The sequence below is a fragment of the Notamacropus eugenii genome, chromosome 1 (assembly GCF_028372415.1).
Source record: "Notamacropus eugenii isolate mMacEug1 chromosome 1, mMacEug1.pri_v2, whole genome shotgun sequence".
Classification (NCBI taxonomy): domain Eukaryota; kingdom Metazoa; phylum Chordata; class Mammalia; order Diprotodontia; family Macropodidae; genus Notamacropus; species Notamacropus eugenii.
Genome location: NC_092872.1, coordinates 261,704,264 through 261,723,864, shown reverse-complemented (window position 1 = coordinate 261,723,864; position 19,601 = coordinate 261,704,264). Strand labels below are relative to the sequence as shown.

At 39.2% G+C, this 19,601-nt stretch overlaps 1 protein-coding gene across 3 annotated transcripts in view; it reads right to left on the bottom strand.

Moving 5' to 3' along the window:
• Positions 1–19,601, bottom strand: part of CTNNA3 (catenin alpha 3) — a 1,968,199-nt gene that overhangs the window by 1,528,249 nt on the left and 420,349 nt on the right. For all 3 annotated transcript variants that reach the window (XM_072628816.1, XM_072628814.1, XM_072628812.1), the window contains exon 7: positions 866–1,069. In XM_072628816.1, the coding sequence (XP_072484917.1) occupies positions 866–1,069 (204 nt within the window). The remainder of the gene's footprint in view (positions 1–865; positions 1,070–19,601) is intronic.

Below are 19,601 nucleotides of genomic sequence, written 5' to 3'. Positions count from 1 at the left end.
TGTGTGTATAGGCATACACACTAAAATGAAAGCTTCTTCTCAATGTAGTTAATGAATGACTTTGACAGACATTCAGCAAAAAGGAGCATCTCTGCTAGAAATATTTTTGGTTTTAGAATCAGAAAGACAGATGTGGCAACCAGAATATCTCCCCTCTACAAATGAAATATATTTTCCACTTTCTTCATGTATTTTTATTGGCTAAGAGACACCTGATTAAGGACCAAACTAATCATATGTTAAGACCATGGGAATCTGTCACATATCATATATGGTTGCAACAACTACCAGCTGATATTAGCATATTTCAACCATTCGCATAAGCACATCTGCTGAACTAATCTATAATTTCATACCTGAAAAGTCACATCATTTCTAGCTAATATGCCTCAACCCATTCCTTGATAATTACCAAATCATACAGATGACACATGCCTGGGATAAAACTTTCATTTCACTCAGTCTTTGCCTTCTGTGGAACTTTAAGATCAAAGGTCCTCAGACATTTTTCATTCATATCACAATATACACTCAAGATCTGAGTGAAAATTCAGTCATTTCACAGAACTTAATATCAGGAAGTCAACAACTTTGCTCACTGGGCAGGTTGTCCACTCCTAAGCAATACCATCTAGAAAGATCCAGAATATTTCAGGTATGCAATGTAAAATGGGTGAAGAAGCATCATAGCCACCACATAAACTAGATCATGTTTAATTTATCATAGTGGAGGAGAGAGAGAGAGAGAGAGAGAGAGAGAGAGAGAGAGAGAGAGAGAGAGAGAGAGAGAGAGAGAGAGAGAGAGAGAAGAGAACCTAAGAGAAAACTTGAAATAGCAAATAACATAAGAAAATCAGGCACTTACATTGTCCATATATTCCGAGAGCAAGTCCTGGAGAGCTTGTCGGATGGAATTACACTCAGTGATGATCCGCTCTCGGTGGAAGTCCCGTGTGCAGGAAGAATCGGCCAACAGGGCCGCCCCGCTGATGATGGCTTCTAAGCGTTTCTCAAGAGAGGGACGGATTTTCTCATCACTCACTGTAAGTGGATCCAAGATTACCAAATTCTAAAAGGGAGAAAAAGTTTAAATGGGTTAGAATTCCACAGTCCTTTTAAAATTTTGCTAGAAGGCAATGTATGTCTTGGTGATGATCTTTCAAATGAGGATTTATGACAAGAAAATAGCATGTCTTAGAACCTTGTAGCTAGCTGTCTTCAAAGTTTATTTCAAGTGTTATCTCTTAAAACAGGTCCTTCCTTATCCCATCACTTTTACTTTGCTTCTGTAGCCATTCATCTACACACAGATATCATTATGTCCTTACTAGGACATGGCCTCCTCAGAGATAGGGGACCATGGGTGTAGAGCACTGTGTATAATGTCATTTTTTTCAATATATTGGTTAATTTTGCTAAATCACTTTCCCCCCTGTTATTTCATTATTATAAGGAATGTTTTTCTGTGAAGGTAAGAAAACAATCAAACTTTAGGAAATGAAGGTGAAATAAAAACAAAGGATAGGGATAGTGATTAGCTATGTGGTTTCACTAATCTAGAGAGCTTCCAAATCAGAGCCTTCCTCTACCAATTCAGGCAGGTACTGTTCTTTTAACTTACTCCCTGGCTATAATAATGAGATGCTGTCAGTCAGTCAGTCAACATTTGTCATATCAGGCACTGTGCTAAGTGTTGGGGATACAAAGAAAGATAAAAGTCTCTGCTCTGAGGATTTCAGTCTCCTAGGGGAAGCAACACACACAAGACCAAGGATGAACAAACTACATACAGGCTATATTGGACATAATGGACCAGTCAAAGACAATATGTGTCAGAGGCAGGATTTGAAATAAAGGTCGATAAAAATATTTAGTTTTTTGAGAATGTAAACTCCTTAAAGACAAGAGTTGTTCTTTTCATCTTCGTATGCCCAGTTCATAGCATGTACTAGGTAAATGTTGAGCCTACTTTATCCTATCACTGCTTTAAGCTTCAGTTTACTCTCAAGGGAATTGGATAAGAACTATAATTCCCAAAGCATAGGAATCAAGAGGCAGGAGCATCCATAGAGATCATTTAGTCCAAACCCTTTATTTTGTAGAGTGTGAAGGGAGGAGAGGAGAACAGGAAAGAAGGGATATTTTATACAGTGCTTTATATACAACTACACTAAGATTTTAGGGATACCTTGTACCCTATTTCATTTAAGCTTCAAAACAACCTTCTGAATTAAGAACTTCAGATTTTGTATTCACTGTATAGATGACAGACCAAAAGCCCCAAGCTCTTATGTGACTTTTCAAAGGTCACCTGATAAGATGCCAACCTGAGATTTGGACCACAGTCTTCTAATTGCAAAGCTGGGTCTTGTTCCTGGGATTCCAGGGATTCTACTAATTAAATGAATTATTTTTTCACCTATAGGATCACAGGCTACAGAGCTAGAAAGGGCTTTGGATGTTAGTCAATCCATTTTACAGCTGAAGAAACTGAGATCCCAAGGATTCAAGTAGCCCAATGTCATAAAGCTGGAAATCATAAAAAGGAAATTTCATCTAGTTTCTCTGATTCTGATTTAAATGCTCTTTCCATTTTGCCACATCATTTTCCTTTCCCACTTTTCACCCTCTAGTTCTATTTCCCTTCTTTTTAATGAGCCTCTCATTTGGGCCCCTACACATTTATAGACTGAAGAGATGTATTAGGAAACTAGTTTATAAGACTTGGGGGAGAGAGGAAAAATCACCTCCTTTCATTGGTGCATTCATCTTTTATCTATTAAAATAGAATCTTCTTGAGGGTTGAAGAAAGACAGGAAGCCAGACGATAAGTCAGTCAGCAATACACACTGGCAGAGAGTTTTAAGGTACTGTGCCTATGGAACAGATGCTATTCATTCATTTGTTTCTAAATCCACCCTTTCATTCCAACTGCCTCTTGCTCCATGATGGCTTCTGTCAGTACAAACTCTCCACTTCAGTGCTTAACAGCAGAAATTAAGCCAATTAAAATCACTGAAAATGGCCTTCCAATGCAATTTTGCCATTAAGAAGGAGTTCCAAGAGACAATCAAATTTCTCCATTATTGCTTAGATATAATTATAAGATGTAATATGGAAATGAAAACTTTTCTGCTTCCGTATTATCAGGAAAATCATACCAGTTCACCAAGTTCCAAACATATTACCATTGAAGTTAATATAAAAACTTTCTAGAACCAGAACACCTACAATCCTATCCATTTTATCACAGGCCCCAAGGCCTTGCCCAGCCAGTAGGGGCCAGCCTGGTGCAACATGATGAGTGCTGACTTTGGACCAGATTGCACAAATTTGCATCAGCTCACAATGAGATAGGAGGAAGAAGGAATTAATATCAGAGTGTCTTAACCTGGGGTCTGTTTTTTAAAATTTTAAACAAATATTTTGATAGTTGTCTATGAATATAAAGTTTCCTTTGTAGTCTTAGGTTTTGTTTGGTTTTTTTTCAATTAAAAAATAATTTTGAGAAGAGGTCCATAGTCTTCATGAGTCTACCAATGAGGTAACCCTCCTGCCTCAATTTACCTGTCTTTGTGCATGTTTGTATTCTCTTAGCACAAAGGAAGCCCTGTGAAGGATGGGAAGGGATGGTAGTTTTTATCTCTACATCCCCAGCACTTTAAAAAAGAGTTTGGCATGAAGGATTGACCTTGAAGTCTGAGAGAAGTGGATTCAAGTCTTGCCTCTGGCACATAGAGCCTGACTGTCTTTGTATCCTGTGTTTCATAAATGCAGGTTGACTGAAAGTTAAAATGTCTGAGAGTTAGTCTTTATGACCAAGAACCGGGCATTTAATCTTTTAATGTCCCAGCTAACTCACAGAGATTTTAATTTTCAGTCAACATGCATTTATGAAACACTGAGGATGCAAAGACAGACAAAAACATAGATCCTTCTCTAAAGGAGGTTCTATTTTAACAGAAATCAGTAGAGGAATTGATTTGCGTTGGTGGAGGGAATTCCACTCACCAAAGAAACCACAGCTCCAATACTCAGTCTCTGTCTCTCTCCTTTCTCCTCTCTCCTCCATAGTATACAGCCAATCTCTCTCTCTCTCTCTCTCTCTCTCTCTCTCTCTCTCTCTCTCTCTCTCTCTCTCTCTCTCTCTCACACACACACACACACACACACACACACACACACACACACACACAAAACTGGCAGGCACTTAAAAATGTTAGCTGAATTGAGTCAAACTGAATCACTTTTACTTGAATTCCATGCTTGTACTCTTAACTCCTAGTTCTCCCTTTGCTTGAAATCAATTAACAGGCGCTCACAATGCAGGGCACTGTGCTAAGTGCTGGAAAGTAAAGAAAAAGCAAAAGCAGACCCTGCCCTCAAAGAGTTTCTATCCTAATCAGGGAGACAGCAGGTATATAAGTGGGCACAATAATGCACCTAAAAATTCCATCCTTCTCTTGGCCTCACCTTGACATTTAATAGATCACAAAAGAACCAGACTTTTTCCTAACTAGAGGCAGTCAGGGTAAGGGCACCACTGACTCTCAAGCAGGAACACAGCTTAAATATCATTTTAATACTGTCTTCCACAAATATAGTAGAAAGTTGGGTCTGATGCAAGGTATATGGGTTCACATCTTGTCTCTAACACAGTCCCTGTGACCTTGGGTTGATCACTTCTCTCCCTGTTAAAAAAAAAAAAGGTTTTAAATTAAATGACCTCCAAGGTCCTTTATAGCTCTAAATTGGTGATTCAGAACTCTTCCTCCAATGCCTTCTTGTGATGAGAAGGCCCTGAGTTGCTGAAATCAATTTCAATAGATCTTTAGTAGGTCCTACAAAGAACAGAAAATTTCAAATATGAGTGATGCATGACATCTTCGTCAAGTAAGAACCAGAATAGGTAAGCACAGAGAGACTTATTTCCAACTTGGTCATGAGTGGCAAATTTTACTGCCAAAGAAACTCACAAAGACCCTCTGCTAAGTTATAAGACATGGAGTGTGCACAATGACAAAGTCAGAAATACTTTCAGTCTTGAAGTTGTGTTAAGGTATGTATATATATATTTATATATGCACATTATGTATGGAGGAGGGGAGAAAGGGGGGGGAAGACAGAGAGAGAGAGAGAGAGAGAGAGAGAGAGAGAGCGCACCATGGCAGGAAAACCTATTTTTACATTTAGAATACAAGTATACAAGTCAGTAAATGGCTTTATTCCATATATTGTTAAAAGGCAAGATGAAAAGAAGCATCAGTTGGCATGAGAGAAGTGTGTTTATTGAACAAGCGAGTTCCGGAATAAAATATTTCCCTTAGGTACTTGTAGTACTTGAGAGAGAGCATGAGGTAGTGAATAGAGAGTTGATCTTAAAACCAGGAAAACTTCAGTGGTAATGCTAGAGACCAGCTGTGAAACCTTGGTCAAGTCACATAACCTCAGTGTTCTCAGATTATAAACCTGTCCTCTTGATTGGTACATCCTTAGCTGTGACTGCCATTTCAAGAAGGGCCCGAGTCGTACTCAACTCACTCTCTAAACTCTTCTATCTCCTCAGCAACAGCCTTTCCCCACATGCATGTACCTTCTCCTAAATTCCAGCCTTCTCCTTTATATTTTGCCTTTCTCCTTAGAATGAAAAATTTTCAAGAGTAGGAACAATCTTATTTTCTTGTATTTGTAGCCCCATGCCTAGCACATAGTACACAACCAATCAACATTTATTAAGCACCTACAACGTACCAGCACTGTGCTAGATGTTGGGGATACAAAAAGTGACAAAAGACAGTCCCTACCCCTCAAGGAGCTTATAATAATTTCTTAAAAGCTCCATCTATCTATCTATCTATCTATCTATCTATCTATCTATCTATCTATTTATCTATCTATCTACCAACATATCTCTCATCTCTCTCTCTCCATATATATATATCTACATCTATATGTATCTATCTATATATTTATATATAATACACACAAACACACATATACATATACATACCTATATATATATATATATATATATATATATTCTGGCTTTGGCTTTTGGAAGATTTTGAAGAACTGGGATAAAGATAAGCAAAACATAAGGATCAACTGTGTCTCCCTTACACCTGAAATGGAGTCTTTTTCTAAAAGATATTGCATTGCAAAAGACATGGCATCACTTATGTCAAGAAGGAGAAAATGTAGTGTCGTCCTCCTTCCCCACCATAATATGTACTCTACATAAATTCTCTATATTTTGGATTGGGGGAAGGGAGGATTCAACCTAGTCTTTCCCTACTAAAACTTTTGATGGGGACATTCTCTCTGTCAAAGCAAATCACCTACCTGTTCTGCTTCTTGGTTTTAGAGAGCCGCCTAAACAGACAGAATGGGTCCATGGAGGGATTCATATCCAGGCTTTCCTGATTCTAGGACAAGCTTGAAATCTGCTCTATAAAACTGCCTCTCTTCTTTCAAAATGCTATAGTTTAAATGAATAAAAACTTAAATATTTGTAACACTATCATGTCAATTTGCAACTTTTCCCTTCCTTTCCTTCAATTTCCTCCACCACAATGACTGCCATCTTTTACAGTTAAGGAAACTGAGATTCAGAGAAGTTAGGCCAATTGTTTAAGGTCACACAGCTACCACATGTCAGAAGTAATATTTGAACCCAGGTCTATCTAACCGCGAATCAAGTTCTTACCACTATATAGCAACTTCACTGCATCTCTCTTTCTTAAGTTTTCCTGGGTTTTTAAGCCCAGGCTTTTGGAAGGTTTAAGTTGTTTTCAGTCTGTACCATTATAAAAAATACCCACATTGATGAGATGACACTACTGAAGTATAATCAAATGACTGAATGAAATAGGATGCTGCTGCTTATGACCATCTGTTCTCTGTTAGAACAGAAAGAAGCTTAAGAAATGGCTGAGTAAGATGGCAGGTAAAGACAGGAGGATAATGAATGGGAATCAGAATGGGAATGGACCCCAGAGGCCATTTAACCTCCACCATACCTGAAAAAGAATACTTTCCAAAATGTACCTGAAAAGGAGTCACCCACCTTTGCCTGAAGATAGCAAATGCAGGAAAGCTCACTTCCCCCTGCGGGATCCCATTGCATTCCCAGACTGTTCTAATGGTTTGTACATTTTTCATTACAGCAAATCAACCCCATCCATCAGTCTCTATGCTACACTCAGATTTACATCCCAAACACTTTAAACTATGCACCTGTTCTCCAAAAGTGAAATTGCTTATCCAAAGAGTTGTCACTCTGGCGATTGCTAAATGGCAGCATCCTTCCCTGCAAGGTTTTCTCCACATCATATTTGAGTTAGAACAGCAGAAATGATCACTAGAGAGAACAATGTTTCCCCAGAAGCCATTCTGTCCTTTCAGCTTTTGTCGTTTCACCTTCTGATCACTACCAGAGAATGGGGGTAAAAGGGTTCACTAGCATATCCTTAGATCAGATACCCCTTAGTTTGATTGGTTTTCCCCCACTATGTTGGTGACAAAAGATGTCAGAATGGTTGTGGTGATGGCGGTGGCAGTGTGTGTGTGTGTGTGTATGTGTGTGTGTGTGTGTGTGTGTGTGTGTGTGTGTAGCAAGGTGTTTATTGGTCTTAGAATGGGATTTCATTGCTGAAGAGAGCTCCCTAGTGTCAAATATGCTCTCCCCATACTGATCTACAACCATTATTGCAACTGCAAATGATACAGTTTGAGTGCTTCCTGGGGACAGCAGTGTGGTGTAATGAATAGACAACTGGATTTGGGTTCAAATTTTACTTCAGATATTTATGACTAATGTGGCTTTAGGTAAATTTCTTGACTTCTCTGGTTCTCAGCTTCCTCATTTAAAATATAAAGGGGTTGTGTTAGCCCTGTAAGGCCCTTTCTAGCCTTAAATCCATGACTTACCCAGGATCACAGAGTCAGCATGTAGTAATGGTGGGATCTGGATGCAGTTTTCTATCTCCTGTACCACACTATCTCTCAAAAGACACCTAAATGTTAGCAAGTTAACAATATCACATTAGCACAGTTAGCAGACCGTGGAGGGGGAGAAAAGCATTGGCTCACAAGGGATTGAATAATGGTGTTTGGGTATGACCCCAAACGAAAGAAAGTTGTCTGCAGAGCTACCTGCATAAAATGGAAATTAATATACAAGTCTTATTTTAATTATATATCCATTGCAGTGAAAGGATTCCCCATCTTGGAGAGACCCTTAGGAAAGAGGATGTTTTTAGGAGGAATTTGATAAAATTAACTGGATGCAGGCAAAGAGTACATTTCCTTTTATCTTTCTCAGAATGACCTGTGTGGATGGAAAAAAATGCCATTGGGGAGGCCACTTAAGAAGCAAAAGATAGATGGAAAAGTACCATGCAGAAACATGAGCAGAAACTCAGCTCTGCTATTCATTTTGTCTGACCTTGAGGCAGCTGTTTCTTCTTCCCAGCGGATATTTGATAGAGATCACCCAATTAAGTCCTCTGTCATACACACATATACACACATACACACACACACACACACACACAGAGCACACTTCACTTAACCAGTCATTTATTTCACCATTGATCTGAGCATATCAGCACTGAAATAAAACCTTGAGGATCCCTCTGTTTTCAAGACCTCTGTCTAGAAATAGGGAAGCAAATATATAATTATTATATTACCTTTCTAGAAGACATGAGGGACACTGTGTATCATCCTTAAGTTATAGCCCTATTAGAAGATTACCAACAGAGGAAAGCCATTGTAATGACTGGGATGACAATAGCATGGAATAGTAGAGTTCTGGACTTGGAGTCACAAAGACCTGGGTTCAAAGGCAGCTTCAGATACTTACCAGCTCTTTTACTAGCAAGCCAATTAACCACTGGGCCTCAGTTTCCTCATCGGTAAAATGAAAGGTTTAGAGTCAAATGCTTCTAGGGAAACTTCTGGCTCTAAATCTATGACCCTATAATTGTGTAGCCTTAAAAAGAGAAGGCTATTCATTTTCAATGTAGACACCACATTTTAGGAAGGATATTAGAAAACCAAAGAGCAGTATATGGAGGAGGGTGAGCAGGATGCTAAAGGACCTCAAGATTATGTCACTTGAGGTCTGGTTGAAGGAACTAGGGCTGTTTAGCCTGGAGAAGAGAAGACCTTATGGGGAGGGCAAAGGGAGAAGGAATGATGTCTGTCTTCAAACATACAAAAAGCAGTCATGTGAGAGTTGAATGAAATTTTCTCCATTTGGCTCCAATGGACAGAACCAGGAACCACTGTTAAAAACTGCAAAGAGACAGATTTCAGCTGAATATAAGAGGAAAAACAATAACTTCCCAGCATTATAGTTACTCCCAAAATAACATGGGCTGCTTTAGAAAGTATAGGGCTGCTCTTTATTAGAGGTCTTCAAGAAAGGTTAGAATACCCCTTATGAGGGATATTACAGATAGGATTCTTTTCCAAGTAAAGGTCCCTCAAAAATGATGTGATCATGTCAAGCTATCATTATTATGTATATGTAAATATTAATGCATATGCAGGGATTTTTAATCTTTTTGTATCATCCTTTGGCAGTCTGGTGAATCCATGAACCCCTTCTCAGAATAATGTTTTTAAATGCATAAAAGAAAATACATGGTATTGCAAAAGAAACTATTATACTGAAATATAGCTATTAAATTAAAACAAAAGGTTGTGGACCCTAGGTTAAGACTCCCTGGAGTAAAATAATTCTAAATAGTCTGTTTCAAAAATGATATATTAACAATGGAACCAACCACAGTTCCATGGGACTCATGATGAGGCACACTGGCCACCTCCAGAGAGAGAGAGAGGTGATGGGCTCAGAAGACAGATTGAAGCATATTTGGGGGGAGGGGAGTATGGCTAATATGGTCATCTATTTTACTTGACTATACGTGTTTGTAACAGGTTTTGTTTTTCTTACTTTCTCAACAGATAGGGGAGATGGAGATAAGAGGGAGAGAATTCACAACAGAAAACAAAATTAAATTATGTTTTTGATAAAGAACATATAAAATTTCCTTTTAGAATGTCAACAAGAACAAAGATGCTCCTTATAAGCCTTCAAAGGTGCCAAAGAGAATGGGAATAATTCAATTTAATATAACAAATATTTATTTGTGCTATGTACTGTGCAAGATAAAACCAAAATATTCACTGTCCTCAAGGAGCTTATGTTCTGCTAGGGAATCTCAGCTAGAAAAGTAAATAGAAAAAGAGAGAGAGAGAGAGAGAGAGAGAGAGAGAGAGAGAGAGAGAGAGAGAGAGAGAGAGAGAGAGGAGGGGTTAGGGGAGGGGAGAGGGAATGAGAACTAAGCACCAGTAGATCAGGCAAGGCCTCAGCAGAAGGTAGCACCAGAGTGGTCTTGGAAAGAAGACAAAGGACAGGCATATAAAATGAACCTCTGATTTCTTTGGTGTAGGGAGCCCTCCAGGAGGAATTGTCTTTATCAATCCATATCCAAAGCCATTGTAACTTGTAGTCTTGAAACATGTATTCTTAACTATTTTGTTTATCCTGGAACTTTTGACAGTCTGGTGATATCTATAGCCCCCTACTCAGAATATCAATTTTACATTTACAAAATAAGATACATGGGACTATAAAAAATCAAAGGTTAGTGAAAAATAAAATATTTTTCCCATCCAAGTTCACTGAAAATTCTCCACATACTCAAGTTGAGGAATCCCTGTCCTAAAGAGTTGCCCTGAGTATTAAGAGGTTAAATGACTTGCCCAGGTTTATACAGCAAGTATGAATCAAAGGCAGGGCTTGAATCCTGTCTGCTAGGTTAGGTCTCTATGCACTATGCCAACTTATCTATCTCTAATGACAGTAGGGAATATAAAGGATAGGAAATGAAGAGGAAGTGGTGCATTCCAGATATGGGGATGGGACACATATGCAAAGCAATGGAGGCCACATCCAGGGAAGAGCTAATGGGCCAGTTTGATTGGACGGGAGACTATGTGATCGGGGAGCAATATAAAGCAATACCAAAAAGGTGGTGGCAGCCATATCATGGATAGCTGAATGGAGAGCTTCAATGTCAAACTGAAGATTTTGTATTTTGTATCCTAGAAGCAATAAGGGATCATTGAAGGTTCTTGAGTTGGGGAGTGAAATGATCAGCCTTGGTTTCAAAGGCTCCCAGTTTGATAGCTTTGTGGAGAATGGATTGGAGAGGGAGGGAAGAGCTTGCAAGCAGGTAGACTGACTGGAAGGTTGTTACAATAAGGTAAGCAAGAAGTGATGATGGCCTGAACAAGTCTGTGGCTGTAGGAGTAGTCATATTAAGTAGATGCACAAGCCTACAGTCACTATGAAGACTTCCTGGGCATTCAGTTGGGCAACCTTTATTTCTCCTGCTGGTATCCACAACCCCCTTGCCAACTACATCAATGGTGTCAAATGCTACCCAAAGAATGGCCACATGATCCTGTCTGTTGCATGCAGGAGACTTATTAATCTAGGGTTTTGTCAAATATGAGTCATACATTTTAAAAGTAGCTAGGAATAGCCTTTGCCATTTCCAAGGCTTACAATGATTATTATGCCAGAAGAGGTCTCCCAGAAAGGAACTTATTACATAGATGAGAAAAATAAATAAAGGAAAAAATGCTTCACTATGACCCTAGAAGGACTAAAGGAAAAAAAAACATTCAAGGGGCAAGTGGAAAATGTAAGTAATCCCACATGACTCTATTTCTGTGACTCTACCTTCTACTCTCCAACTTCTAATTATGCCCTTTGGGAGAAATAACAGGTTAAGTCTAAGTCCTGAATCAATAAGTGCACCGAACAGAAGAAAAGCAGCCAGCCCAAGTATCCCAAGTTAGTCCACCAACTCTTCAGGCTGGATCTGCTTGTAAGTCACCGATACAAGAGATGGGAATGTGGCTGAGGAGGCTACATGAGGGGTCAATGACACAAATCACTGTTACATGCTCTGCAAAACCCCTCACCTTTTCTCCTAGTTCTATGGATAGCACCGACAACTGAAAATAATGGAAGCTAGGTAATATTCTGAAGTTGTTATTTAAACAAGGAACAACAAAAGAGAACTGGATTGAAGAAAAACGTCGACGAATTTGGAAGAGAGCGCCACAACCATTCAGAGCAACTCCTAAGTGAAGGCATGAGGAGCTGTCCAATCACACTGATTGCAGACCTCAGTGGAAGAGGAGCCCACCTCCTCTTGAGGATGCCTGACTCACTTTTAGATAGCTCTCATTATAAGGAAGTTTTCCCTGATACTGTCTAAATTAGCCCCTTTGCAGCTTCTACCTACTGCTCCTAGATCTGCCCTCTAGTACCAAATGGAATAAATCTACTCCCTTCTTCACATGGCAGGCTTTCAAATACTTGAAGAAAGCTTCATGTATTCCTTAAAGCTTTCCTTAACCAGGCTAATAATGCCCAGTTTCTTCTACTGACACTAATTTGATGAAGATTCATGACTAGCATACTGGTTACTCTCTTCCGAATACTCTTCAACTTATCAATGTCATTCTTAACTGTGGCATCCAGAATTGAAGACAACGTCCCAAATGAGGTCTGATGATGGCAAGATACAGTGAAACAGCCTGTCACCTCCCTCTTCCTAGAAGCTATGACCCCTTAACACGAAGCAAGATCCCATTAGCTTTCTTGGCTGCCCCTTCATATTGGTGACTCATTAACATTATGATCCACTAGAATCCCCTAGATCTTTTTTTTAAAAAATTATTGTATGTATTCATACTTCCTCCATTTTATGCTTGCAAAGTTGATTTATTTTTTGCCCAAGTAAAAACTTTATATTTATCCCTATCCATCATGTTAGATTCAACCTATTGAGATCTGTTTGGACCATAAATTAATAAAATGGAAGATGGTTTGATCATGGAGAGGGATAGATAGCATATGGAGAGCCCATGTTGTAATTACTATCTTCAAAATGTCAAGAGAACTCCAAGAAGACTGCCAGCACATTAGAGGGACCCCTATGTGAAACTTAAGGTAGGACGAGGACAAGAGTCACATATGCAGCTGGGTGGTACAACGGATAGAGCACTGTACCTGGAGTCAGGAAAATCTCCTTTCATATTCAGTCTCAGACACTTACTCTGGGAGAGCCATTTAGCTTCTGTGCTTCAATTTCTTCATCTGTAAAATGGGATAATAAATAATCGCACCTCCCTCCCAGCATTGTTGAGAGGACAAAATGAAATCTCTGTAAAGTGCTTTGCACATTTAAAAACTACATAAATGCTAATGAGGATGATGACAACTCCTACTACTATTATAGGATTACAGACATAAATGGGTCATATTTTAGAGGATAACATCCACATAGATGTGATTTGTGATCCATCTGAGTATGCAAGCATCATTTAAACTAAGTGAAGAACATCTCCACTATTGACTTCCTCACCTCCCACTCCTTTGGTAGCCCCTTCTATTCTCATTACCCTTGGTTGGAAATGCCCTCTCCAGGTTGTCCACCATCTTTTAATCACTCCACATGTTCCCAGTCTTGCCCCTTCCCCTCCTCTTGGACACTTTCTCCTTTGACTTCTGGGACTGTGCTCTTCCTGATGCTCCTCCTGCCTGCCTGGTCCACTCTCTCCTTCCCAGTTTCCTTTCCTGATTCATCATCCTCTTTTACCTCCCCTTTTCCCTCAACCCATGGTAGTGCTTTCTTCTACTTGAAATCACTTTGGGTTATTTTAGATAGGTGTGCATAGCACATTGTCCAGTAGAATGGAACTGCTCAAGCACAATATTTTCAAAACAAGTGGAAAGGTGTTTTTGATGCTCAGAAAGAGGCAAAGTATAAGAAAATAAACTCACACTCTGAATTTAGGTTTTTTTAAAAAAAAATTTCCAGATTATATCTTGGAGTTATTTAACATTTGGTGCCATTTCCTACCATGGTTACAGACAAAGGATCATAAATCTAGAGCTTCAAAGAATCTCCAAGGTCAATATCTAACATCCTCATTTTACAGATGACAAAATGGAGGCCCAGAAATGGTCACTGATTTGCCCAAGGTCATACAGGTAACAAGGATTAAGGCTGGAGTTTACACCCATGTCCTCTGATTCTAAGCATTGGTCTTCTTAATGATAGCACTGCCAGATTTTGATGCACTAAAGAGCAGCTTGTGTTTTCTATGCCACACTTACTAAGGTAGAAATATGGACATCATAGGTGCTTTAAAATGATTGAATTGAATTTTACATTTAAATACCCAAAGAGTCTTCCTTTACCCTTTGGAGTCTCTCCACATGGATGTTTTTCAGTTATCTGTAGCATAAGGATGCTTAAATGCAAAGAGATAAAGAAGAGGAGATAAGGGAGAGAGAAAGCAAAAGACAGAGAGAGACATACACAGAATGGGAAGGGAGGAAGGGAGGGAGTTATTTCATAGGAAGTTTCCTAAAAACAGAGATGTATGATGGCAGAAGTTAACTAATATCATTCCATATTCAGTGATTCAGCAGAACAGGAATGAAAAGAGAAAACATTGAACCTATTTGTGTGATAAAAGAAAGGTTAGGAAGCTGTCTGACAATTCAAAAACATACATATATACATATATATGTAATATTATATTTAATTAGCACTTCTCAGCTTCCATTACTATGCATCCTGTGAATAAATCCTTTAAAAGACTACTTTTGAAATAGACTTTTCCTCCCTATATTCTCAAATTGCAGGTGTAGAGTGTCTGTCCCCGCCCCTACCCCAGACTTTTAATAATCAGCATAGCAGAGATATATTAGGACCACAGTTCCACTTACAGCTCTGATTTTGCCATGTGATCTTGGGCAAGTCACTTGTTTTGGGGCTTCAATTTCTTCCTCTGTAGAATGAGAGGATTGGTTGGACTAGATGAGCTCTAAGATCTGTCCCTTCTGGCTCAAATCATATGGTTAAAAGGCAAATCCAAAGCTCGCTTGGCCAAAACCAGAGAGGATAGCTCTGCTTGAGCTTCATGGAGTGGGATAGCCCTCAGGGTGGGATAGCCATTGGTGCCAAAAGAAAACAGAGCAATTAAAAAGAGAATGTTGCATTCATCTGAACAAATTTTGATTGCCTATCATGTGGTAGGCAGTGAACTAAGCAATTGAAATATAGAGATAAAGTGAAGCAATCCTTTTACTCAAGTTGCTTAGATGGGGCTTGAGGGAAGGTAGAAGGGGGAGGAATACAATATATACCCAAGTGAATATAAAGTAATTTCTAAGAGGGAACAAATATTAACAGTGAGAAGGATCAGGGGGAAAATGTATTTTAGTGGTACATGAGTCAAGCTTTGAGGTAGCAATGGTATTCCAATGTATTCCAAAAGGTATTTCAAGAGGTGGAGGTGAACTTCCAGATATGGAGAACCATTGTTCAGTCATGTCTGACTCTTTGTGACCCCATTTGGAGCTTTCTTGGCAAAAATACTAGAGTGGTTTGCCATTTCCTTCTCCAATTTAGTTTACAGTTGAAGAAACTGAGGCAACCAGGGCTAAGCGACTTGGCCAGGGTCTTACAGTTAGTAAGTGTCTGAAGCCAGTTTTGAACTCATGATAATGAGTCTTCCTGACTCCAGGTTCAGCATTCTTTGCACTTGGGTGCCACCTAGTCCTAGACATGGAAGACAAATTATGCAAATTCTCAGAGGAAGGAGGTTGACTATGGATTATGGAGAACACCAAGTACATCATTTTGATTAGAACATAGAATATTAAGAGAAGAATAATATGAAATTAGTCTGATTAAATAGGTTGGAGCTGATGTTGAAGGTTTTGAGAAGTCAGAGGAGTTTCTATTTTTTCCTGGAGGTACTAGGAAACCAGTGACAGGCCTAGAGCAGACTTTTTTCTTGGCTTCTGGTCCCCTCCCCCACTGATATTAGCAACTCCCTTTACCAAGGCAGATAAACAGCTGTCCTGCAGTTTATAATTTGAAAGAGAACTGCCTGGTACACTAAGTGATGTGCCCAAGGTCATAAAGTCAAAATGGCGCAGAGGTAGAACTTGAGCTCAGTTCCTCCCAGCTCAGAGGAACATTCTCCATCCTTTACTGTACCATGTTCACACTCTAGATTAAACCTCTACATTAGCAATATCCCTTTTTTTCAATGCTTTATTGATCTTATAGAATGTGATATGTCAAAAGCAGTTAAAATGCAATTAGCATTTTTTGCATTTCACTTATTTTTATGTATTTCATTAAAAAAATGAATCTCTACGCTCCCCCTCCAAGGCACAAAGGTGACTCAAAGGGTAGAGCATTAAGCCTGGAATCAGGAAGGCTCTAGTTAGATACATCCTAGCTATATGACCCTAGGTAAGTCACTTATCTGCTGTCTACCTCAGTTTTCTTCATTATAAAATGAGTATAATAGCAGCACCTACCACCAGGATTGTTGCAAGGATCAAATAAGATATTTGCAACATGATTAGAGCAGTATCTGGCACACAGTAGGCTCTTAATAAATGCTAATTACCTTCCTCCCCACACACAAGGAAATTACTTTGTATCCACTTTTTGTTTGCTTGTCTGTATTCTTATTGTTTCACTGAGTAGAGTTCAAGCTCCCTGAGGCCAGAACCACTGTACTTCCTTTTATCCCTAGTGCCTGGCACAGCATCTATTGGGGATACCCAAATGTTTGTCAAATTGAACCAAAAGCATCACTTTCGCCATGGACCTCACAAGTTGGGGGGAAGGATTGTTGCTTTTTTTAACAGCATTCCTGGGTTTAACCCAATGAATGGACAGTAAAAGGTGTCATTGGGTGAGGCCAAGAATTATGCTGGTACTTGGCAGGATGACCTTAGTGGGATCTCTGGGTTGACGTGGAGATGCAAATCAAATAAGGTGAGTATTTATGCCCATTGTTGGTTATAGTTGGGAGGAGAAATGGTCATGAGGAAGACACCTGAGTTTGAAGGGAAGGGGCTTGCTGGAATGTCTGACATCATGCCTCACAAAGGGCTTTTAAAGAGTTAGTGGAGAGGGAGGTATTTCTAGGTCAGGTGATAAGGAAATTCCAAAACAAATTGGAAACATGAGTGGTAAGAAAATTGGAAATCAGTGCCCTTGGGGAGATTAAAGGAAAAATGAGTCATCTGGAGGCTTTTTGTCACTGTACTTTAGTCTTTCAAAGATCTAATGTAATCAGCAGAACACTGGATTGAAGGTCAGGAAGCTCTGGGGACAAATCCCTCACAAAATATTTACTAGTTGTGTGACCAAGACAAAGTTCTCTGGGCTTCCATTTCCTCATTTGTAAAATGAGAACAACACCTGTGACTTAAGGTTATTATGAGAATTGAATAAGATAATGTATGTAGCTGGCTTTATAAACTTAAAAGTGTTATATAAATGTCATCTATTTTATTACTCACTGAATTAATGATTCATTATTGTGTGGATTCTCCCTCCATTGAAAGACTAAACACTCTTAGGTGAAGCCAAAGGTAGAAGTTACAAAAGAATGAATTCGGGCTTACAATGAGGAAACTCTTCCTAAGGAGAAGAGTGGTCCAAAAGGGAACTGGCTGCTTGGGGAGGTAGGTGGCTACTCTTTCCCTAGAGGTCTCCACTCGCAGTCTGGATCACCATTTATTGGTTATGCTGTAAAGGAAATTCTTTCTCAGGTAGGGTTGGATGAGGTTCTCTGGTTCTGTGATGTACAGTCTATCAAGAGTTGACAGTACAAAAATTCTGTTACACTGCAACTAATCTGGGTATGAGCCTTTCTCTGCACTTAGCTAGGTCACACGATGGATAAAGTGCTAGACCTAGACTCAGGAAAATTCATCTTTCTGAGTTCAAATCTGACCTCAGACATTTGCTAGCTGTGTGACCCTGGGCAAATCACTTGGTCCTATTTGTCTCCATTTCCCATCTGTAAAATGAGCTAGAGAAGGTAATGACAAACTATGTCAGTATCTCTGCCAAGAAAATTCTAAAACAACAAATAGTTGGATACAACTGAAAAATGACTGAATAACACTTAGCTACTCCATAAATTCACAGAAAATAGACTTTTCTAAGCCCAACCTGGTTATCACCATTTGTTTAGCTATTTACATAATCAATAGAGCATTTACTTAAGCAGTACTTTGCTATTACCAAAAAGAAATGCTGCTATAAATACTTTGGTGAATGTATAACCTTTCTATCTTTCACCTCCATGGATTATGTACCCCATACAAAGCAGCATCTTTGGATCTCAGAGTAGTAGTATCTCTTCATAAAGTAGGATTTCTGAAATGGGTCTGATACTAGTATAAATACATGACTAACAACAATTTCCCAATTGATGATTAGAAAAAAGATATAAATAGTACAATCAATGAAGACAATTTTATTAAGTGCCTACTATGTGCCAGGAACTAAGGAGAAAAAGATAAAAGTGAAAGAATCCCTTCCCTCAAAGAGTTTTCATTCTGTTGCAGGAGACTATTCCCAAAAGAACTGCAAACTTTTAGCAACCAGATGGCAGATTGTTCCAAACCACTAATAAGAGAAATGCAAATCAAAACAACTCTAAGGTTTCAGTTCATAGCCAGGAAATGGGCAGAGATGACAAAAGATGCAAAAAGTCAGTGTAGGTGAGATTGCAGAAAGGCAGGCACATATATGCTACTGGTCAAGTTTGTGCCATAATTTGCACTCTGCTCACATAGCCTTCAAAAATTCTGGGTCAACCTCATGCCAGTAATGATGCATCAAGATCATTCTTCAGTGAAAGTAATCGTCATAGGAGGGGGAAAGCATGGTCATGCTAATCCCAGAGTTATGAGGAAGATGGAACCTGCCTGAGGAAGCATGGTTTCCCTGTGAAACAAATCAACCTAAGCTACCACCCACCATCTAACAACACTTCCCTAAAAATCATGGATGCTGGCAGTCTGCTGAACAAATTTAACCTCCAGCCGGATAAATACATCTGTACTGTATACATGTACATGCTGTGGCTTCTCCATCTGTAGAACATGACATATGTCATTTGATGGGCTTATGGTGAGTTTGGAGAAGGATCTCACAGAAAGTGTTGGCAGGTACCTCCTGTCTGCTCATCAGCCAGTCTTTTCTGCTTTTTTTTCTTTTTTTTGCAGACTTCTGCTCTTTACATTTTGAGCTCCTGTCTAGTAAAATATTCATTCAAGGTCAAGTGGTTACTTGAGGTTAATGGAGCTTAGACTCTGAACATATCAAGTTTGTATTTAACTCAACTGGCTGAGATGTCAGCCATATGCCCAGATGAGGTGGCTGGACTTTCTGTGTAACCCTTGTCCTAGATTTCAGACATTTGGGGATATGACAGTATGAGTTGCTATCCTTTCAGTGGGAGGATGTAAGCAAAAGGCATGGCAAGGTAAAGGCATTCACAGGCTCTCCCAAAGGAGGCCCAGGCACATTTTTCCCATTTTCTAAAATGTCACCATCAAATTAGTATGTCACATTTTTATCCTAAACTGTTATCTCCATCAATATAGTTTTATGCACTGAAAATCTACAAAAACTGCTTTCTCTCTTCTATCACTAGGAAAAGTATGATGGAGG